The 22,541-nt window shown below is 40.7% G+C and overlaps 1 protein-coding gene across 2 annotated transcripts in view; it reads right to left on the bottom strand.

Moving 5' to 3' along the window:
- Positions 1 to 12,514: 12,514 nt before the first annotated feature.
- Positions 12,515 to 22,541, bottom strand: part of map3k14a (mitogen-activated protein kinase kinase kinase 14a) — a 60,013-nt gene continuing 49,986 nt past the window's right edge. For both annotated transcript variants that reach the window (XM_020510192.2, XM_048614562.1), the window contains exons 12-16: positions 20,943 to 21,437; positions 20,083 to 20,189; positions 19,186 to 19,336; positions 17,269 to 17,369; positions 12,515 to 16,693 (exon numbers count right to left, since the gene is read on the bottom strand). In XM_020510192.2, coding sequence (XP_020365781.2) covers positions 16,529 to 16,693; positions 17,269 to 17,369; positions 19,186 to 19,336; positions 20,083 to 20,189; positions 20,943 to 21,437 — 1,019 coding nt within the window. In that variant the 3' untranslated portion in view covers positions 12,515 to 16,528. The remainder of the gene's footprint in view (positions 16,694 to 17,268; positions 17,370 to 19,185; positions 19,337 to 20,082; positions 20,190 to 20,942; positions 21,438 to 22,541) is intronic.

Here is a 22,541-nt window from a genome sequence, read left to right as displayed (position 1 = left end):
TTTATATGGCGTTCTGTTACTGAGATATGTTATATTGATGGATTTGAGTGTTTTATATAAGTAATCCATAGACTGGAGGAGACCTTGTTTGTTCTGAGTTTTAAAGCTGTTGTCAATTAAATGTGCTTTTATTATTTATTTGGGTGATTTAATTGGATATATTCTTTGGAAAGAGATGGGAAACAGAGGTGAAGGAGGAGGGTAGATGCATGAAAGAAGGGAAGAGGGGGATCATTTGGAGTGGTTAGCCAGACCTATGTGCCTGTGTGATTGAGGGGCTTAGATAAATGCAGTCCATTTTGCCTCTAATATGGGGACAGTAAAGGAAGCAAAACCTCTAAGCTCCAATTCCATGATGCTGCCATCCAGGGCTCAGAGCCTGTTGTTCAATGAAACAATGGAAAGAGTAAACAGGCTGGGATTGGTTTCACTGTAGTTTAGAAGAGTGTGAAGTCATTTGATTGATGTTTATAAGACCTTTAGTGGTCTTGACAAGGTGACAGTGGAAAGGTTGTGCACTCTTGTGGGTGAGTCCAGAAATGGGGGATTAGAATTAAGGATCACCCTTTTACAGCAAAGATGAAGGGACTCTTTTCTCTTGGAGGGTTTGGGAACATTGAATATTTTTCAGTGGAGAGGAACAGATTCCTACAGGAAGCACAAGAGAATCAAAGATAAATATCAAATTCAGGACACAACCAGGTCATCCATGATCTTATTGAATGGCAGAGCAGAATTAAAGGGCTGAATGGCCTACTTCTGTTCCTAAGTCTCACGTTTGCAATGCACTTCGTCACATCAAAACATTTAGAAATTTCTGAAAATGACCCTGGAGATAGTGATAATGAAACCTCACCCACATGTCACCACAACAGCCAAGCTCTTAGCCCAACACACAAAATGATGGTGATCTTCCTGTCTCACTGCCTGGCATTAACCAGTCTGCCCTGAGTTTGGCATTGACTGCCTTGTGCTACAGGCTAATTAGCCTCTGAGCAGATACAGAGGCCACTCCCTGTCAGTTGGCACGAGAGTACTAAGCATTCTTGTGAAGCATTTTCATATGCGGTGGTTTGTAAGCACTCTGACATGTTAGAAATTAGGTAAACTACTAATGTGGTTTCTAAGTCATTTGTCAACAGCTGGTGATTTATTTTAAAAGAAATATATTTTTTAACATGTACCTTGATTTTGAAGAGTTGGTTTCTTCATTTTTTGAGATGATGGCACTTTCCTATCAGAAGTGCCATTTTTAAGGGTTTTTTTTTAAATTTCATTCAGGAGATGAAGGCATCACTGACCAGGCAGCATTTATTGTGAATCCCTAATTCCCAGAGGGTAGTTAAGAGTCAACCAAATTGCTGTGGGTCTGGAGTCACATGTAGGCCAGACCAGGTAAGGATGGCAGTTTGCTTCCCCAAAGGACATTAGTGAACCAGATGGGGTTTTCCAACAATCAACAATGGATTCATGGTCATCAGTAGATTCTTAATTCTCGACATTATTCTAGTTATTGAATTCAAATTCCACCATCTACTGTGGTAGGATTCAAACCTGGATCCCCAGAACATTATCTAGGTCTCTGGATTAACAGTCAAGCAATAATACCACTAGGCTGTCACCTCCCCTGGTGAGATGCTAAATCGAGGCCCGGTGTGTCATCTTGGGGTCAGAAAAGATCTATCAGGGGATTTCACCATCAATTTTTAATCTCTCGATCACTATCACTAAGTTTGCTTGATCATTATTACATTGCTGTTCGTGGGAACTTGCTGTGGGAATATTGGCTGCTACCTTTTCTGCATTACAGCAGTGACCATATGTTTCAAAGGTATTTTATTGGCTGTAGCATCTAAAAAGTCCTGAGGTCATGAAAGTGTGCTATTTTCCTCACCGTGACACAATCCCACTTTCTAACCTGGCTTCATTTGGCTAGCACCCCAGAGGAGATTTACCAGGACAATAAATAAAACAAAGACCTGCAGATGCTGAAGATCTGAAACATAAACAGAAATTGCTGGAGAAGCTCAGCGGGGATGTCAGCAGCTGAGGAGAGAAAACAGAGTTTACATTTCGACGCGGATTTACCAGCATGTTGCCTGGGCTGGAGAGTTTTAGCTATGAAGAGAGATTGGATAGATTGGTGATGCTTTTCTTGGAGCAGAGGAGACTGAATTGGGGCATCATTGACATGTATTAAATTATGAGAGACGTAGACAGGGTACCCCGGAACAACCTTTTCCCCTTAATAGAGGGATCAATGAACAGGGGACATAGATTTAAGGTAAGGAGCAGAAGGTTTAGAGGGGATGTGAGGAAAGAGGGTGGTGGGAATCTGGAACTCACTGCCTGTAAAGGTGATAGAAGGAAAACCTCCCGTAGTATTCCAGAAGTATTTAGAAGTGTACTTGTGATGCCAAGGCATACAAGGCTATGGGCCAAGTGCTGGGAAACTGAATTAGAATAGTCAGATGGGTTTGATGGGCTAAAGGGCCTTATTCTATGCTGTAGACCTCTACAAGTATGACTGTGACTCTGTGACCCACTGTAAGTGGTCATGTACCAACATATTCACTAACCAAAGACAAACCAGCAATTTATTCTCTCAGGGGTGTAAGTAGCCCACGTGCTTGATTCAGTCTGTGTGAGATATTCAGCATGTAAGCAGTGAGTGAAAATTAAACCACCAAACCCACTCTGCCTTTCCTGTTTGTGTGAGACAAACCAGAAGATCGACACACCCACTGAGTGTGCTATCAAACAATCTGGAAATAATAATGCAACCATTACTTGGAAACACTCCACTCACACAAATTCATGGAAATCGTTTTCCTCAAAGTCAACTCTCTCATTTCCACCCAATTTGTTAAATAATTTTCAGAAGCTGACTCGGATTAGGCCGTGTATAAAGATAGTCAATGATTCAAAGACAAGTACAAAGTGGTTTTGCCTCGCCTAGTTGAATCAGCTCTGCCAACAACCTGTTGAGATTCAGTTGCATGCAACAAAACTCAGTTTTTGGTCAATCAAACCCGACCAGTCTCGACTTCACTTTTCTAGACACTTGTTAGTAGAAACAGATCCTTAATGTTACTACTATACAGACCGCCAAAACCTCACCACAGCGATGAAAATTTTCTTGACGTCTGAGTTAAGTCATGTTCCCGACATACACAGGCTAAGAAGATCCCACGCTTGAGCTCATAGGCCAATCTTCAGTGAGAGTTCAACACAGGCAGGACAATGACAAAAGGTGCCACAATCATCTTAGTCAAATTAATGATTGGGAAATTGAGACAAGTGTCCTGGTAGGCATCACTATCGTATAGGAATTGAAATCAGGCAATAATTGGACTTGGAAATTCCTGCTGCAGTCAAGTGACCTGCTGAATCTGTCAAGGCTTAGATGTGAATAATGATTCTGTGTGAGATACTGAAGGGGGTAACTGGATCTGGCAAGAGGCATACACTAGCAAAGGACCAATGCTTTCAGAAGAACAGCAAGGGAATGGAGGGGAAAGATTGAGGAAGGTGCAGGTGGTTGGGTAGGTAGAAGGTTGGGGCAGGGGTAGAGAAGATTGAGGAGAAATAGATGGGGAAACCTGATGAGGAAAAACAGTTTTTGAGTTCTGTGTCAAAAACGTGGAGATTGCTACTAAAGTCGCTCAGTCCAGGGAGCTCCCAAGTTTGGTCCATTGTCTTTCCTGGTCTAGTCACACTTAACTTTGCAACTTTAGCTCCGTTAGCTGGACAGCTGGTTTGCAATGCTGTGTGATGCTAACAGCATGAGTTTAATTCTCACAGCAGCTGAGATTACTATGAAGGACTCTCCTCCTCAGTTTCCACTAGTCGTCTCTCTCTCATGAGAGGACAGCCCGATGGTCTAGTAGGACTGTGATGACCTTATCTTTAAGAGGCTTTAAAATTCTCTCAGTATCTGAGGAGAAGGCAGGGAATTGATTGATGATGGATTCACTCCTGATAACAATTCAGGAATGCTGACTGAAAGTTATGTGCATGAAGTGGGCAGTTCTGAAGAAGAATAATATTGGATTTGACATGTTAACTCTGTTTCTCTCTCCACAGATGCTGCCAGAGCCACTGAGTTGCTCCAGCACTTTCTACTTTTATTTCAGATCGCCAGCTGCTGCAGTACTTTATTTTGTTTTATCGGATGAATAAAGTAATGCAACAGTGGTGTCCCGCCTGACCTCTCCCAGTCAACAAACTGAACCAACAAATTTACTATCCAGGCTCACCTATAGTCATGAGGTTCCTTCTGCTATTCCCAGCATTTTCCAAAAGCACCACTTTCATTGGTTCTCCAGTTACAGTGAGTTACCCCTTTCCACTTCAAGTTGTGGATAATCTAGGAGGGGTTAAGCCATCTCTTCTGCGACTCCATGTTGGAGTTATCTCACTCTGGCTTCTGCCCCTTGAGAAACATCAAAACCATCCTAAACAAAGGCATAGATGCCATTTTCTATATCTTTCCTCAACCTCCTCACCTCTCTTAAGCTGACAAATTTGCACACACTAATTTCGGCTGAGTTTTTTTTACCTATTATCTAGATTTTTCTGAATGCCATCACTTGTTTCCTGTTGCACCTATCCATTTTAAGCCACTTAATCGTGAAGAACCTCCCCTTCCGTCACCTCCACAGCTCTGTAGCAACCAGTTTTACCCTGCACTAGCTCCCTCAGCACTTCATCATCTCTTTGCCATGACAGTGTTTAACTAAAAGGTTTTAAAATTCTTTCATAAACTTGCCCTTTGCATGGACTCCATGCCAATGACTTCATCTTCTTTCCTTCCACTATCCTAGACTGAAGCAGATAGATTGCAATCCACAAGAGGGGCATTTAAGCGGCAATTTAGGGGCATTTAAGTGGCAATTAGTTAGGCATATGGATGATAGTATAAGGTAGGGGTGGAGGTTAGATAGACCTTAGGTTTAGGGTAAAAGTTCGGCACAGCATCGTGGGCCGAAGAGCCTGTACTGTGCTGTACTGTTCTATGTTCTATGTAGACCACCACCTGAGTCGCTCACAAGGATCCATACCGCCGATCAACTCCAAAAACAAAAACAAGAACAGAAGTTATGTTTTAAGTATTAGCAGATTGGAAAATCTTGAGGTACAAAGATACCAGGGTGCCTTTGTGCACCACACACTGAAAGCATGGGTGCAAGTCTGACAAGCAGTAAGAAAGGCAAATGGTATGTTGGCTTTTGTTACAAAAGTATTCGAGTGCAGAAGCAATAAAGTCTTACTGCGGCTGTACAGGGACTTGGTAAGACTACACCTGGAGCAGCGGTATGTGTAATTTTAATCTCTTCACCTAAGAAAATGTATACTTGCCATAGAGGGAGAGCAACAAGTGTTCACCAGACTGATGCCTAGGCTGGCACGATTGTTGTATGAAGAGTGATTGAGTCGACCAGGCCAGTATTCACTGGAGTTTCGAAGAATAGGAGGAGTTCTCTTTCAAACATGTACAATTCTAAGATGGCTAGACAGACTGGATGCAGAGATAATGTTTCTCCTGGCCAAGGAGTTAAGAACAAGGGGATCTCAGAATATGGCGTAGTCCACTTTGGACTGAGATGAAGAGAAACGTTTTCCCTCAAACGTTGACGACCGTGTGGAAATATCTAGCACAGAAATCAGTCACTGAATATATTTAAAAAAGAAACTAGATTTTTAGAAGCTAAAGATATCAAGGGTTGTGAGGACAGAGCAGCAATTTTGAGTTGAGATAAAGGATCCACCAAGATCATGTAGAACGCTAAATGGGCCAAATGGCCTAGTCTTGGCCCCTTTTTATATGAAGGCCACCAGCAGCTTGGGGTCACATGGTAAATTGAATCGAGATATTCTGGAATGATCAAAACTACACAATGCTCAGGGAATGGTCTTACCAAGTCCCTATCAGCTGCAATAAGACTTCATTGCTCCTGTACTCAACCACTTATGGAATGAAAGCCAACATCCCACTTGCCTTCCTCACTGCTTGCCGCACTTGCATACATGCTTTCTTTCAGTGGCCAAATCTGCGTTTGATGTCCCCAGTGTACAGGCAGTCAAAAGAAGTGGCACAGTGGCTCTGTGGTTAGCATTGATGCCTCACAGTACTAGGGACCCAGGTTTAATTCCACCCTCAGGCAACTGTCTGTGTGGAGTTTGTACATTCTCCCTGTGTCTGCGTGGGTTTCCTTCGGGTACTCTGGTTTCCTCCCACAGACCAAAGATGTGCAGGCTCGGTGGATTGTTGTGCTAAATTGCTCATAGTGTCCAGGGATTTGTAGGTTAGTTGGATTAGCTGAGGGAAATGCAGTGTTACAGGATAGGATAGGGAGTTGGGTGCTCTTCAGAAGATCAGTGTGGACTTGATGGGCTGAATGGCCTGCTTTCACACTGTAGGGATTCTATGAAGCAGCACACTGTTTTAGAAGAAGTACAACAAATCACTCTTTCAACTGGAAGAAGTATTTGAGGCCTTGGTGGGAAGAGATAAAATGGTAGATGCTGCATTGCATCTTGAGCTCAAACATTGCAAGTGGGTGTGGGAGATGGAATGGGATGTTGTGCTTGTACTGTAAAGGAAGGGGGAAAGGGATTGTGTTTTTAGAAGGTTCATGGAGGAGGCGGCAGGAATGATGAAGGATGATCTGTCAAATGCAGACTTGATGAGGTGAAAGGAGAGGGGAAGGAGAACCTTCTCATGATTCTGGGAGACAGAAGAACAGACCACCAGGTGGATGAGAATCCTTAGCTGAAAGACAGGGAAGTACTAGAGGAAGCATTGTTATAGAGTACTGCATTATCAGAACAGATGCAATGGAAGCAGAAAATTAAGGAGATTGGAGTAGATTCCTTACAGAAAGCAGGACTAGAGAAAATAAACTCAAGGTAGCTGACAACGTAGACCCAGAAATAGGTGAGCGTGTTTGAGAAGGGAAGTGCCTGAGGTTGATTATGTGAAGGAAGAGCAAGGGAATTAGAACCAGTGTTGATTGGATTTTCTAGTTCAGAATAGACTGCAACAAAGAATCTTTCACATATCCCAGAAAAAGATAGGTAGGTACAAGACTCATAGTTACAGGTTCCCATAAAAACATATTTCATCTAAAGAGAGTGGGGTCAAAGGACAAATTGCTCAATGTGACAACAAGGCATGTCAGATACACCCAGCTGGGATTGAGTCAATTCCTAGAAGAGTACAAGTGCAGTAGGAATATACTAAAGAGGGAAATGAGGATAGCAAAAAGGGGGCATGAGATAGATTTGATATATAGGATGAAGGAGAATCCAAAGAAAGAGTCTACAAATGCATTAAGGGCAAAAGAGTAGCTAGGGAGGGAATAGGGTCCTTTAACGATCAACGAGGCTGCTTATGTGTTGAACTGCAGGAGATAGATGAGATACTTAATAGGCATTTTGCATCAATGTTTACTGTGGAAAAGGTTATGGAAGCTAGAGAACTTGGAGAAATAAACAGTGATATCTTGAAAAGTGTCCATATCACAGAGGAGGAAGTGCTTGATGTCTTAAAATGCATAAAGGCGGAAAAATCCATGGGACCTGATCAGGCGTACTCCAGAACTTTTTGGGAAGCTAGAGAAGTGATTGCTGAATCCCTTGTTGAGATAATTGTATCATTGATAGCCACGGGTGAGTTGCCAGAAGACTAGACATCGGCTAATGTGGTGCCATTATTTAAGAAAGGTGTTAAGATAAAGCCAGGGAACTATCGACCAGTAAGCCTGACATCAATGGTGGGTGAGTTGTTGGAGGGGGCTGAGGGACAGGATTTACATGTTGTGGTTGGTTGTCTCACCGAGCTGGTTCATTGTTCCGCAGACGTTTCATTACCCTGCTGGGTAACATCATCAGTGCAGCCTCCGATGAAGCGCCATTGTGTTTTCCCACCTGTTATTTGAACTCTGGTGTCCATTGAGCTGGATTACCTCACTTCCGGTTTTACTTCGCAATGAAGTGTACGTGGGATCTAGCTCTGTGTTTATTGATGGATTTCTTAGTAGAGTACCAGGCTTCTAGGGATTCCTGGGCTTGTCTCTGCTTTGCTTGTCCCAGGATCCTGGTGTTGTCCCAATCAAATTGACGGTTCTCCTTATCCATGTGGATGGAGATGGGTGAGTATCAGTCGTGTCTTTTTGTTGCCAATTGATGATGATGTACCTTTGTGGTTAATTTCCTTCCTGTTTGTCCAATGTAGTGTTTCTCACAGTCTTTGCAGGGAATCTTGTATATGACTTTGGTCCTGTCCATAATGGGTAGTGGGTCTTTGGTTTGGGTGAGCAGTTGGCGAAGGGTTGATGTGGGTTTGTGTGCTACTCTGAAGCCCAATGGTCGTAGGAGTCTTGTGGTCATCATCATCACAACATCCACAACCCGAGTTACAAACCTACTCTAAAATCTTAGGATTTACATGTATTTGGAAAGGCAAGAACTGAACAGTAATAGTGGACATGGCTTTGTGGGAAATTGTGTCTCACTAACTTGATTGAGTTTTTAGAAGAAGTGACAATGAAGATTGATGAAGACAGAGCGGTGGACATTGTTGGTTTGGACTTCAGCAAAGCGTTATACAAGATTCACATGGTAGACTAGTTAGTAAGGTTAGATCACATGGAATACAGGGAGAGCTAGCCATTTGGATACAGAACTGGCTCGAAGGTAGGAGACAGAGGGTAGTGGTGGAGGGTTGCTTTTTAGACTGGAGCCTGTGACCAGCAGTGTGCAAGAAGGATCGCTGCTGGGTCCACTGCTTTTTGTCATTTATATGAATGATTTGGATCTGAATACAGGAGGTATGGTTAGTAAGTTTGCAGATTACACCAAAATTGGTGGCATAGTGGACAGCGAAGAAGGTCACCTCAGACTACAACGGGACCTTTATTCGATGGGCCAGGCCAATGGAGTTTAATTTAGGTAAATGTGAGGTGCTGAGTTGGACTGAAGGGTCTGTCTCTATGAATCTAGAAGGCAGAGGAGGGTGGATGGTGGATGGAGATAATTTGGGCCTACACTCAGAGAGATGTCATGTAATCAGATATCAGATCACTGAAAAACAAGGGGCAAACTATGACCTTGATATAACATCTGATCTAAAAGAAAACAGCAAATTAGTCAGTTTTTGTAAGGAAAATGTCAGACTGTTCATCAGATCTCCCAGCTGAGCCAAGCTAACAAATGCTAACCTCTTATTGTTTTTTAACCTTTTTTCCCTAATCAAGGTGCTCACAGATGTTATTACACATCTCTGGAGCAGGTGGGACTTGAACTGAGCCTTCTGGTTCAGGAATAGAGACAATACCACTGTCATAAGATGGCCTCTCAATCTTATAAGAATGGCTTTTTTAATTCTTTTGTTGAACGAACCCCTTTCCAAATGGATTAGTATTGGTGGATCACCTATCTAAATTACAACACATTTTAAACTCAAAATATATTTGTTTAATAAATCTCTCTTGATCAATGCTGAACCTTGAGCCCTACATCAGATTTGGCGACTGCAGTTCTATCTCACGATCTCTCCCAATACTTGTCTGTGTGTGTTGTCTACCTCAGTCGGAGAGCTCTCTCACTTTGTGTTGCACATACAGTGGCTGCATTGCACTCCTGCCTCCTGACCTACCTCTAACCAGCCTCTGGCCAATGTCCATTTGCATGCTCAACTATTTCATTGAATAATTTAGGTCTACACTCAAGGAGACGCCGCGGAATCAGATATCAGATGAGTGGAAAATGAGGGGAAAATATGACCTTGATGTAACATCTGATTTTTGTAAAAAAGCAGAACAAATCACTTTCTTGGGAAGTATTTACAGACTGCAGTTGATAACCACCAAATCACAAAACATATAAACAATTAACACCATATGATAAAACCTTCCATTACAATGATCCTGAATGTTCTAATTGTTGGTGAAAAGTCACCTAATCCATTGGGAAGTCTGGAGTACGAAGACTGATGTCAGGAACTAAGGATTTAATCCCATTGGGCTGTGGGGAGACAGTGATGTCACAAGCAAACAATGGGAGGTCATTGAGATTGATGGAGAAGGGCACTAACTCAAATAAATTTACCTCTGGATTAAAACAAATGTTGCCCTCAGTTTCACAAATGGGTGTCATGAGCTGCCAGCTCCCTGACCAATAAATGGCCATGATGGTCTGTGAAGCTCAGACTCTTAAGATGAAGGTCAGCTATTTGGGAGATGTCATCCTTTATCTGTTGTTGACAGAGAGGAGGCCAATGAAATGTGTAAAGGAGAGAGACAAAGGTGTAGAGGGAAGGAACAACATTGCCTTCAACGTTAGCAGCCAGGGAAAGGGATTTAATCCAAAGATTCATCATGAACCTACTAAATGATAGCAGAGGTACAGAGGAAGGGGTACCTCAAGAGCCACTATAACTAGGACTAAAGCAGCAGGAAGAAGTGCAGGCCATGACTTAATAGATTACTATAGCCTTTGAAGTTAAGACAATGTATCCTTATATTAATATAACAACCCCTACAATAAACTCTTATCTTTAAGCTTTTTTTGTGGTATCTTATTGATTACCTTTTAGATATTTAATTAGTATAGAATAGAATCATTGAATCCCCCCCAGTGTCGAAACAGGCCATTTGGCCCAACAAGTCCACACCACCCCTCTGAAGAGCATCCCATGCAGGACCATTACCCTACCCTTTCCTCATAACCATGCACTTCCCCAATTTAGGTGTCTAATCCACCTAATTTATATACCGCCAGACACGATGGACAACTTAACATGGCCAATCCACCTAACACACATATCTTTGGACTGTGGGAGGAACCAGAGGAAACCCACGCAGACACGGGGAGAATGTACAAACTCCACACAGACAATTGCCCAATGGTGGAATTGAACACAGGACCCTCGTGCTGTGAGGCAGCAGTGCTAATCACTGAGCCACCATGTTGCCCCTTTTATTTTGTCCTTTTTAATCATAGAATCCCCTACAGTGTGGGAACAGGCCACTCTCCTTGTTCTCCCTTATCAGCTCTGCATATTATAGCCTCATTCAGCCCTACTTATTACCGCCTCAAAGAGTTTTAATAAATTTGTCAATTTCCCTTCTCACGTAACCACACTCATCTAATTGTACAACAATTTTCTAAATGTCCTGCTACTGCCTCCTTAATAATGAATTCTTGCATTTTCCCGAATCACAGAGGATGAATCATAGGACTCTGGAGCAAGAACAGGCTTTTTGGCTCTTTGACCCTCCAGTGCCAGTCAAGCAGATAATGGCTGATCTAGCTGCAGTCTCAACTCCACTTTCCTGTCTGTCTTCCCATAACCCCTTTGTCTATCAAAAATCCATCTCATTCAGCCTTGAACAAATTCAGCGACTTAGCCACCGCTACTTCCTGGGGAAGATAATTCAATGGACAAATGATCCTGGTGAGAAATATTATTTCCTTATCTCCAACCAAAGCCGGTTCTGATCACTCCTCAATTATGAAAGTCAGAATTTTGGGCTCATTACTCAGTGAGTCTCTTGGTAAGCAAGACAGAAGTGCTCAACAATGGGCCATGTAGCTTCCAAGCTGTGGCACCATATTTAAAATGTTGGCGGATACCATTTCAGATACTACAGATGGAATCTCATAGGGGCCTGAATGACATGGATTCTGGCAAGAAACGAGGCAGAATGTTGTAAGAGTTCCAGCAAGATCGATTTCAACAGTGGGAACAACTTGCTGCATCATTTAATCAAAATTCTGGGTGTCGAGGTGAGATCCTTACTAGGCAGCAGTGGTTTGCCTATTAAAGAGGATTGTTCCTTATTAATAACCTTATTAACTCATTAATGTGCAGTTTTCTATTGAAACTAAAAAGGAAATTGCTTAGGAAATTCAGCAGATCTGGTCGCATCTGTGGAGAAAGAAACAGTTAATGCTTCGAGTCCAGTGACTCTTATTCAGAACAGCTGTTTTCTCTTCACAGATGCTGCCAGATCTAGTGGCTTTCTCAGGAATTGCTGTTTTTGTTTCATTTAACTACTATGCCACTTTTCTATTCTTCCTGCCAATTTCACATTTTCCCACATTATACTCCACCACAAGACATTTTCCATTCATTTGATCTTATAATATATATCCCTTTGCAGACTCTCTAGCTCCTCTTGACAACTTACTTACTTGATCGTGGTGTCATTGGAATAACTGTCTTGTAGTTCCCTGACTTCTGTCTCCCTTTTTTATTTCTTCAATAGAGGTGGTAAATTTGCTGTTTTCCCAGCTGCTTGGGCCATGCCAGACGCTAAAGAATTTTAGAAGATTGCAACTGATGCATTCACCCTTTCTCTGCAATCGCTTCTCTTAAAAAGATGAAAATGGAGGACATCAAGTCCAGAGGACTGGTCATCCTTTATGCCTGTGAGTTTCCCTAGTATTTTTTCAACTCCTCTCATCAGAAATCATTAAATGAGAAATGTACCGCAAAACAAAGAAGTACAACATTAGAAACGCTTTATTATTTTATCTGGGTACAAATCAATGATATTGTGCAAGGTGATATTTCATTAACTCATTTCAAAATACCCTTTGTTCACATAAATGAAATGAGCTTACCATTGATAGCCACTGGATAAAAATACAAGCTACTTAGTTATTGCGACCACAATCATCCAAACAAGGGTTACATTCATTAGTCAGGTGCATTTTAAGAGACATTCAATAAAGCATAGGGAAGGGCACAAGACTTGAAATGTGGCACTAACACCAGTGCAACCAGATTATAAACTCTAGAATCACAGTAATGTTGTCACCAGCATTTTAGTAAAAGCCTAACAATAGCAGTGGGAGTCTCTCAAGCTATATATCTACTTTAGAGATGCAAAATATTCTACAGTGCAATCTGCCCTTCCAAATATATGTTTCAAAGTATGCCTTGTGAACTTTATGCCAACAGGCAAAAGATAATTATAGATACATCAGTACTGGGAGCAATATCAGGTGTTGAATTTAGAACGTTACATATTCAATTACTTTAACTAAATATGGATTTTTTCTGTATGTTTTAAAATCATCACTTAGGAGGAAGTCATTATATCTGTGCTGGCTCCTGAAAAAGTAATCTAATCAATTCCACTCCATCACTCTTTCTTCATAACCTTTCTTCCTTCAAGTATTTATTCAATTATCTATTGAAGTTATTGAATCTGCTACCACTACACTTTCCAGATCATAAAGCTTGCTGTACAAATAAAGACATTAAAATGCTGAAAATGACTGGTATTAACTATCATGAACTCTCTGAGCTGCTTATTAATTGTTGGCCAATCAGTAAAGTTTATTATAAAGTCAAAATGTTTGAATTCTCCTTAAAGTTTCTTACTCATTAGATATCCCATCCTATTGGGATACAAACAAGCCATTTTAATTGGAACCTAACTGTTATCCTTTACCAAATACCGAGACCAGCCTCTATTAATCCAACCAACCACACTACAAAAATTGTATTTGTTGGAAATGAGGGTTGGACTACCATTTTTGGGTCCTGCCCAGCATTTTCCCCCAGCTGCACAAAAATCCGTACTTGGCATAACTTTCCTCAAGTTTCTACAGTACAGCAAAGGTCCTGTTTCTGATTAAAAGCGATATTATTTATAACAGTAGTTATATTTTCTATTCAAAAAATACAACTTTTCAATATATATATATTTTAAAATATTATATGAGAAAAGATCCATATATCCGATTAGCAAGTCAAACGCAATCCAGGGAAAGAGGATTGTTATTTGCTGCTATCGCACTTTACAGCAGGTTATATGGATGACCAGTCTTTTTATTAATTTTCTTTAATGGTGAGCCAAAGACTTTACTTAGCCAAAGACTTTAGTTGAGGCATGCACACTAGCCATCAACACCAATTCAAATTCACTTAAGCCATGCTATTTGATGACTTCAAAACTGACCATTCTGACTTTGAGGAGAAAATAGCAATGCTTCAATTTCAGTACAAACCAGACCTGTGACGTAACCCCGTAAGTTTATAAACTGTCCTGTCTCAGGTATGGCAGAGTAAAACACAAGAACCTTCGAGCAATCTTGCAGACTGGTAATACTGGAGATATTCTTTCAAGTCCCAGTGCCCAGCCCTTGGTTCATTTTACAAAATACAATTCTGAAATTACACAAGTTATAAAGTCACACACAAATCTCAGGACTGATACAAATCCCAGGAATTTGAAAACACACTCACAGTTTCCACAACTCATAGTAATGCTTCATCTTGCTACAGATAGGAATCTTACTCTATATTAACATGCAGAAGTATAACATGGCACTTATTTCTTATTAAAGATACCTCCAAGGATGCTTTTTCATACTAAAATGAATTTGGTCAAATCACTTCAGCATTTTCCAGCAATGAAAATCCCTTTAGAACTGACCAGTGGCAAAGAGGTCATTCTCATTTGGCTGGGCATGTATGGGGAAGTGACTCTTCCCCAGTCAACCAAAGCTGCACATCTGTAGTGATCCTCAATGATTCATTTGTCACGAGAATCTTTAATATATTGGTTCTTCCACAGAACACAAATAAATAAAATATGGCTGTCCATTGTTTTGTCCTCCTAAAAGGCGAGACCTTTCAGTTCATCTTCCCTCTTGCCTTTCCACGGCAGCTTAGTTTCCTAATGCTCTGCCTCTTGGAAGGGGCAGGTGGTCAGGATGCAGATCCCAGTGGCATCGTCACCACCTTGTACCACAGCTGACACAAAGTAATGTTTCTCATGGGGAAAGAATGCATCACCATGACCCCACACGAGGTGGAATAGCTCACCCCTTGCCACACTCAACTGGATGACAGACTCCACATGGCGGCCAACAGTTTGCTCTTCAGCCTCCACGGCCTGCACTATCTGCTACATCCCCACTGAACACTACATTGTGAAAGGCTTCAGCAGCCTCAACGCAACCAGAGGGGGAGAACAAAACGTCAAGAAACAACCGAACTATGACCTATCAAGGTTAATAATTGTATCAGTGGCAAGAACAGCGAGAAGTGGCCAGAAAGCCAATACGCTTAGCTTATCTCAAAATGTCCAGTGTATTATCTCCTTCTGTTGACTTCTATTTTGGAATCAACTGAAGGTGATTCTATTTCTCTAAGACACCAAGGACAATCTAAAGGAAGAAAGGCACTATTCATATGTTATATTCAAAACCTATAACACTAAACCCTAACTGCAAGTGATTGTAAAATTTATAATTGAAGCAGCAAAAAAGCAAGCATTAGCTCAAACCTTTTTTTGAAAACCCATTTGCACAAATTGAACAAAGAAATGATTTTTGAAAGTGTACTAAAAGTCACTGACGAGTGAAATCTAAACCAGCAAATATTAAGCATCACACAGGGATAATTGCACACCCTGGTTTCTGAAGGTTAGTTTTACAGTGGCTTGATAGAGGGTTTTTCCACTGTAACCGGTCCTCACATTATATACTAGCAATCCTACTCTTTGTTGTTCCATGTTAGAATGCTTGTTGTACTCATTTAGCAGCCTGCTTGAATTGTCGAGACACTAAGTATCTAAGTATATTTAATTACACTGGCTTGGATTTCCATGGACATTTTCTCAAAACATGGAGAAATAGGGTAAATGTTAATGAAGCTTACCCAGTATTTCTGTAGACCTTCTGCTATTGCAGCAGATGACCACAGAATCGTGTAAAGAAGAAGGAGGCCACTTGGCCCCTCATGCTTGTGCTCTTTGAAACAGCTTACCTATTATTCCCACACATACAAAAGATCTCCTGCAGTATTTTTTTTCCTTCAAGTGTTGACCTGATTTCTCTTTGAAAGTTATTATGGAATCTCCCTTGAGGCAATGCATTCTAGATTATGACAACGAGCTGCCAAAAAAAAAAAAAAATCTCCTAATGTCTTCCCTGGTTCATATGCCAATTATCTCATATCTCAGTCTTCTGGCTACCCAGTCTTCTGTAATTCACTTTACCAAACCCCTTGTAACTTTCCACGGAAATCCAACAAAGTGCTTCGTTGAGTATCAGGCTATTTGCCTGATGATAGCAAGCTTTCAGCAATTTTATCGTGCTAATTATTCAGATATTTAGATGCATAATATTTGCCAGTGTTGTATAACATATTTATGAACAGGGATTTACTGTACTTGCAAACAATTAGATACTCAATCTCTTAATGATTCTACTGTTTCTAAATAAGTAGGAATTATTTTCTCGCACTAAAAAAATTATGTAATGAATAATCCAATTTAGGATTTAAAAGGACACAACAAATCAGGAATTTCACACTGAAAAATAACCAGATGCTTCAACATAAACAACCATTTTTGGAACAGCAGATTCTAGTTTGTACTATTGATGTGGTTTGAGGATCCAAGTGGTTAAAGAAATCTGAGCCTTGGTGATGAAATTACAATGAAATGACAAATCTGAGTTATCATCCTAGAGTACAGAAGATACACGCAGAAAAACAAAATTAAGACTTGAAATTTAGGTTTCCATCCTTAACCCTCCAGGTCCAGGAATTGCTGTAGTTGGAAGCTGGAGTGCACCGCAGGTCAATTCCAGAATCTGGGATTTCGAAGTCCGGTGAAATAGGATGCCCATTTTGTTTCACCAGCGAGAAACTAGGAATCTGGATCTGTCAATGAGGAATGAATTAGACATTAGTGCTTTCAATCTACAATCCAGACATTTAAACTTCATAAATTATAACACATTTTTTAAAATTTGGGATTTTATTTTCCTGCACAAATACTTAAATAATCTTACAAAACTGTCATATAAGTTTTAAAGACAGTGGGTGCAGTTTTGAATATTTACTCACAGTGAATCTCACCACTTAGAGATCAAAGCTGATCTGTACCTTAACTCCACATACCTGTCTTTTCCAATTTTGCTTAATGACTTTGGTTAACAATAATCTATCAATCCCAAGATTTAAAATTGACAATTAATTGAGCTTCAACTGCCATTTAAGCAAGGGAGTTTGAAATTTCAACCAGCCATTGCCTGGAAGATTTTCTTGATTTCACCCCTTAAATTTTTGACAAAACCTAGAATCCCAACCAGCAGAAGTAGCTCCTCTCTCTATATCCTATCAGCTCTGCACCCTCGCAAACTACCTTAAGAAAAATCTTTAACCCAATTTCGTCATAACCTAAATCGCAGCGAACATCAACATGATAAACTGTACTCTCCTTCAGAAAAACTTACCAGATTACTGATACCTGTAGCCACCTGGCCAACAGTAGCTCTTCGCATATCATGTACAATCAGACACTCTCCACTGAATGTGTGAATTCTAGCTTCAACTCCTAGAATAGAAATCATAGAATTTAGTCACAAGAACTCAGGGGCAATAGCAACCAATTGCTATCAAGTCTCCAAAAGCTTAGCTTCTGCATTCCTATATCATTAACCTTATTCAGTCATTTGGTTAGATTTTGACACCTTTGCACTCATGATTCATCCAGATCTTGTGGTCTGAGCTTTCACAATAGACGCAGAGGAAGGGTTTCAGGACCTCTCACTTCCGTTTCCTTTCAGTGTAATGGAATGGAGCCATTCATCCTCTTAAGATGTCAGCAATAAGCTGTGCCCTTGGGATTCCCTATAGACTCGAGGGGGCCTCAGAGGGAGGAAACAAATGCTGAGAAACAGAAAATAAGAACAGGAATAGACCATTCGGCCTTTTGAGCTTGTCCCACTATTCAATATGATTATTATCCAACTCGGTACCCTAGGCTAATTGCACAGTTGCGTTTACGTTCCTACCTATTTCTCAACACAGACCTAAACAAAGAATGTGACCAGGCCATGCTAATCAGAATCATTTATCAGCATCAAAATTCCTGATTCCCTTCCACCAATCCAACTAATACAACAGTAGGAATCGAAAGAAATTATGGCCAATATATTATGAGTGATTTTTTTTGAAGCATCAAACAGCATTAAAAAAACTCATTGGTCATAATACTTTGAGTGCTTCTTTAAAGACATATGTTTTGCAGTATGCTTAAAGACAACATGTTTTGAAATTGGTCCAAATGTTTATCAACCTACTTTAGTGTTAACTTTACTTGTCTAATTTATTAACAAGAACCCACAGGTGCCATAGCCTTTGGCCATTACACTGTGTGTGAGAAACTAATGGAGAGAGATGTAATGGTTTCTCACCATTTTAATTTCCTTCCATTTCAGCAAGATTTCCAGAATCAAATAATGCAAGTCACATTATCAGCATTTATTTCACTGATTAAAATCAGGAAATATTCAATCTTTCTGTATATTAATATCCAATATAAAAGAGTAGATGGATTATGGATTTTGGATTTTGCGTCGTTCAACCTCTCAACTTTTTCCAAATATTTAATTTCAGATATTTATATTGAGAGCAGTTTTAAATGGTTTCTACTCATATCTAAAGCCTTTCTAAAAATCCTACCGGTATAACATATTGAAAAGTGGTATCCTAGGTTTACTCATCTACACCACTCTAAACTTTTATGAAAGGTGCAATTAATCTTCAGCAGTGTGAGATAGCGAACTAACCACCATTTTGCACTTCACACAAATTATTTTTCGACTGCAGTCAAACGGAATATAGATCAGGCCGGGTCTAAAACAAGCGGCTGATTCACAAACAAAAATAGAAGTTGCTGGAAAAGCTCAGCAGGTCTGGCAGCATCTGCGGAGAGAAAACAGAGTTAACGTTTTGGGTCGAGTGTCCCTTCGTCAGAACTGACGAGTGAAATTCTGAACTGAGGAAGGGTTACTCGACCTGAAACGTTAACTCTGACATCTCTCCACAGATGCTGCCAGCTTTTCCAGCAATCTCTATTTTTGTTTCTAATTTACAGCATCCGCAGTTCTTTCAGCTGATTCACAATTCCACATTCTACACTTTTCTGTTCAAGACCAATTTTATCTTTTATGTATTCTACCTTGATGAGGATCTTTCCTTCTTATCTTTGCTTCCCTTAAGGTACATAAAATATAGATCAATACACATCGATGATTCACTATGTCATCTGAACACTAATTCAAGTTACATCCTGACAATACTATGGTAGACCTTCACTTGTTGTATATAAAGTTTTCAAATGGGTGTTGGGAATGTGCTTATTTTACCATTGAAAAGACTTGGCATGTCCTGCTGGTGATCTAGTCGTTGACTGAGACTAAAGCTCGCACTATGGCCATCAGTCAGACTATTCCACGACATTGAATGAATTCCAGAACTATAGTTACCACTCATGCTGGTCATTCCTTTTTGGGAATCCTGAAAAAAAAAACAGAACTCAGTAGATTTCTAGTTAAATGTTATTTGCAGCACTGGAAATATCCTATTGAGGAAAACAATTAAATATACATTGGTTGGCTCTCCCCCTCCAATCAATTTCCCACTGGTTTGAAGCAGAATACTGCAGATGCTGGAAATTTGAAACAAGCAGAAAGTGCTACAGAAAATTAGCAGGTCTGACAGCATCTGCAGAGACTGAGTTAATGTTTTGAGTTTGAGTCATATCGAACTCAAATCATTTCTCTGTCCACAAATGCTGTCAGACGTTGCTGAGTTTCTCCAGCATTCTCTAGGTTGGTTCCCATTTGGTAGATTGGGTTAAAATTTCTCCGCTGTTCTTGACTCTCTCTGCCCAACATCACATGATATTAACCACTTACCATATAGTTTTGTAAATTACACTGATTTGCATATTGTTCCCACAGGCTTGTTGCCCTTGACAAAATCTTTGATAATTGACGATAGCAAGAATTGCAGATGTTGGAGTCAGAGTCAACACAGTGTGGAGCTAGAGGAACACAGCAGGTCAGGCAGCATCAGAGGAGCAGGAGAGTCGACGTTTTGGGTCTGGACCCTTCATCCAGGACCTGAACTTTGAAGGGTCCCAACCCAAAACGCAGACTCTCCTGCTCCTCTGATGCTGCCTGACTCACTGTGTTCCTCCAGCTCCACATTTTCTTGATAATATAAATCGATCTGTGCAGTCTAGTAACGGAGTAGCTTACCTTATCACAGTCCTCCATTATGCTGTATGCATCACTGCTTAACACATCTAATATGTGGTCTTCCAACCTTTCCGGAAACACTTGGGATAAGTTGTAAAGTAGAAATTCTGAAACATCAAATAAAAAGATTATGAGGAAAACAAGTAGACAAGATGCTAAATCCGTATTTTAACAGCAAGCCACACCATCTTTTAGGCTAAATAGATCACGAAGAACAGGATTACGATTGCTTTCTTTTAAGAAAATACTGATGGAAAATAGTGCACTCACAACTAAGCAGCAAAAGGTACCCAAATTCTACTCTCTCCTGCACTTTTTAATCACTCAAAGAAATCTTGCAATTATGTGGCATCTTTGACACCTCAGAATGTCTCTTAGAAAGCACTTTATGGCAAATCATATATTCTTGAAGTATAGTCACTGACACCTTTTCTCCTGATTAACAAGTGCCACTTTGTTACTTAGCACTTAGCCAGTGCCAGACAAGTTCTGAGAGTCTGGTGATCAAAATTGCTGTGTTACTCTGAATCTTTTTGAACAACTGAAGTGAGGAACTTAATGCAACTGGAATCATGAATGGCAACGACGAATCACACTTCACAGGTTGGACCAGTGAATTTGAAGGATCTGCTCACCATGTGATTCTTGGGGTGGGTACTGTCCGTCTGAATGAAGTTTCTTGTAATAAGATTTGACAAAAATATTCCAAAAAGGGGTGCTACTCTTGACAGTGCTGCATACGAAAATGGCCCAAACAATCAAAAGAATTTATTAGCTAATCCTTCCAAAACATTTCAATACTTCCGAGCTCGATCGTTTTTCTCATCATTATTCGGAACACACAAAACAGCTCAGGTTACCTCTTTGCAGGTTCCCGTATTCCTCCAAGAGTCTCCTGTCTGCCTCGTTGTTCTGGAGTGAATGCAGTGATAACAGTGGTGAGGGAGTGGATAGATCTTCTTCGTCACTGAAGGGCTCAGTCACTTCTTCAGGGATCTGAATCTCTTCATCTCGTAGAAGCAGCTGGCTAAAGTTACAGGCCAGTCGAATTAAGTTTCTGGGTCGGGGCCGTCTTTGGGAGGCTGGTGGTAAACTCTTCTTGGTCAGAGTTTCCACTGAGCCCATTTTGCCCATGTTAAGTGGACCACCCTTCAGGTAGCAGAATCTGTGCTTGTCGGAGTCAACGTTGGCTGGCACTTGCTCTGATCCAGGGGGAGGCCGGCCTTTTGTGGCACAGTGCCCAGCATTCAGGTCCCCTGCCAGCGCAGTACCTGCACCATCACAGCTGGCATCATCTGCCCTCGGAGCACAAGTCATTTTCTGACCTGGATTAGTCGGAGAGCCGCCCGTAGCCCCTGCAGTACAAATGAGAGGAAAATTAAAATATCAATACTTGGAACATAAACAAATATTACACATTTGCAGTCCCAGTGTCACTGTTTTAATAGAGACACTGCAACTTCCACCCACTTTTGGGTTAACCCCATTAGTCACATCCTTTCAAAGGCATTACAATGTAAGGTTATTTCTACATGTGACCAGATGGTTACATAGGGTGAATCACATGTACTTCACTATTTAATCTTCACGGAATAACTAGCCTCAAAAGGTTTGAACCTGGGTGGAGGAGTAAAAGCTCAAAGCATGGAGGCGATTAGTTACTGTGGTTGGTTACTGAAAGAATTCATGCCTGGGTTGGACAAACTGGTGAATCAGAGGTCATGTGACAGACAGGAAATTGAGCAAAGGCGACAAGCCGATCAACCAACATGGTCATGGAGCAAACAGGCTCAATGGGCTGAATGGCCTATTCCTACTCCCATTTCTTAAGGCTATGGACCATAACCATAAGACATAGAAGTAGGCCATTGAGCCCATTATGTCCACTCCTCCATTCAGTGACATCATGGCTGATCTGATAATCCACAACTCCACCTTCCTGCTATTTCCCTATAATCTTTGATTCCTTTACTGATTAAATATCTCAGTTTTGAATGTACTGAGTGATCCATCCTCGACAGCTCTCTGTGGTAAAGAATTCCACAGATTCACTACCCTCAGACAAAAAAAAAAATCCTCATCTGCCTTAAATGAGTGAGCCCTTACTTTGAGATCATGCCCTCTGGTCCTAGACATTTCCGCAAAGAGAAACTACCTTTCAGCATCTACTCGTCAAGCATCCTAAGAATCTTGCACGTTTGAATAATGTTGACTTATTCCTCTAAGCTGCAATGAGTACAAGCCCAAACTACTCAATCTCTCCTCATAAGAAAATCCCTCCATACCCAGAAGCAACCTAGTGAACCTTCTCTGGGCTGCGTCAAATGCCATGGTATCTTTCTTCAGATAAGGAGATCAAAACTGTTCACGCTACTTCAATGTCTTGAATAGATTTAGTAAGACTTCCCTATTTGTATATTATGTGCACTTGAAATAAAAGTCAACATTCTATTTATGTT

Source organism: Rhincodon typus, chromosome 30 (genome assembly GCF_021869965.1).
Source record: "Rhincodon typus isolate 14 chromosome 30, sRhiTyp1.1, whole genome shotgun sequence".
Lineage (NCBI taxonomy): Eukaryota > Metazoa > Chordata > Chondrichthyes > Orectolobiformes > Rhincodontidae > Rhincodon > Rhincodon typus.
The sequence above is the reverse complement of the archived record's forward strand: the minus strand, read 5'-3'. Positions and strand labels throughout refer to the sequence as shown.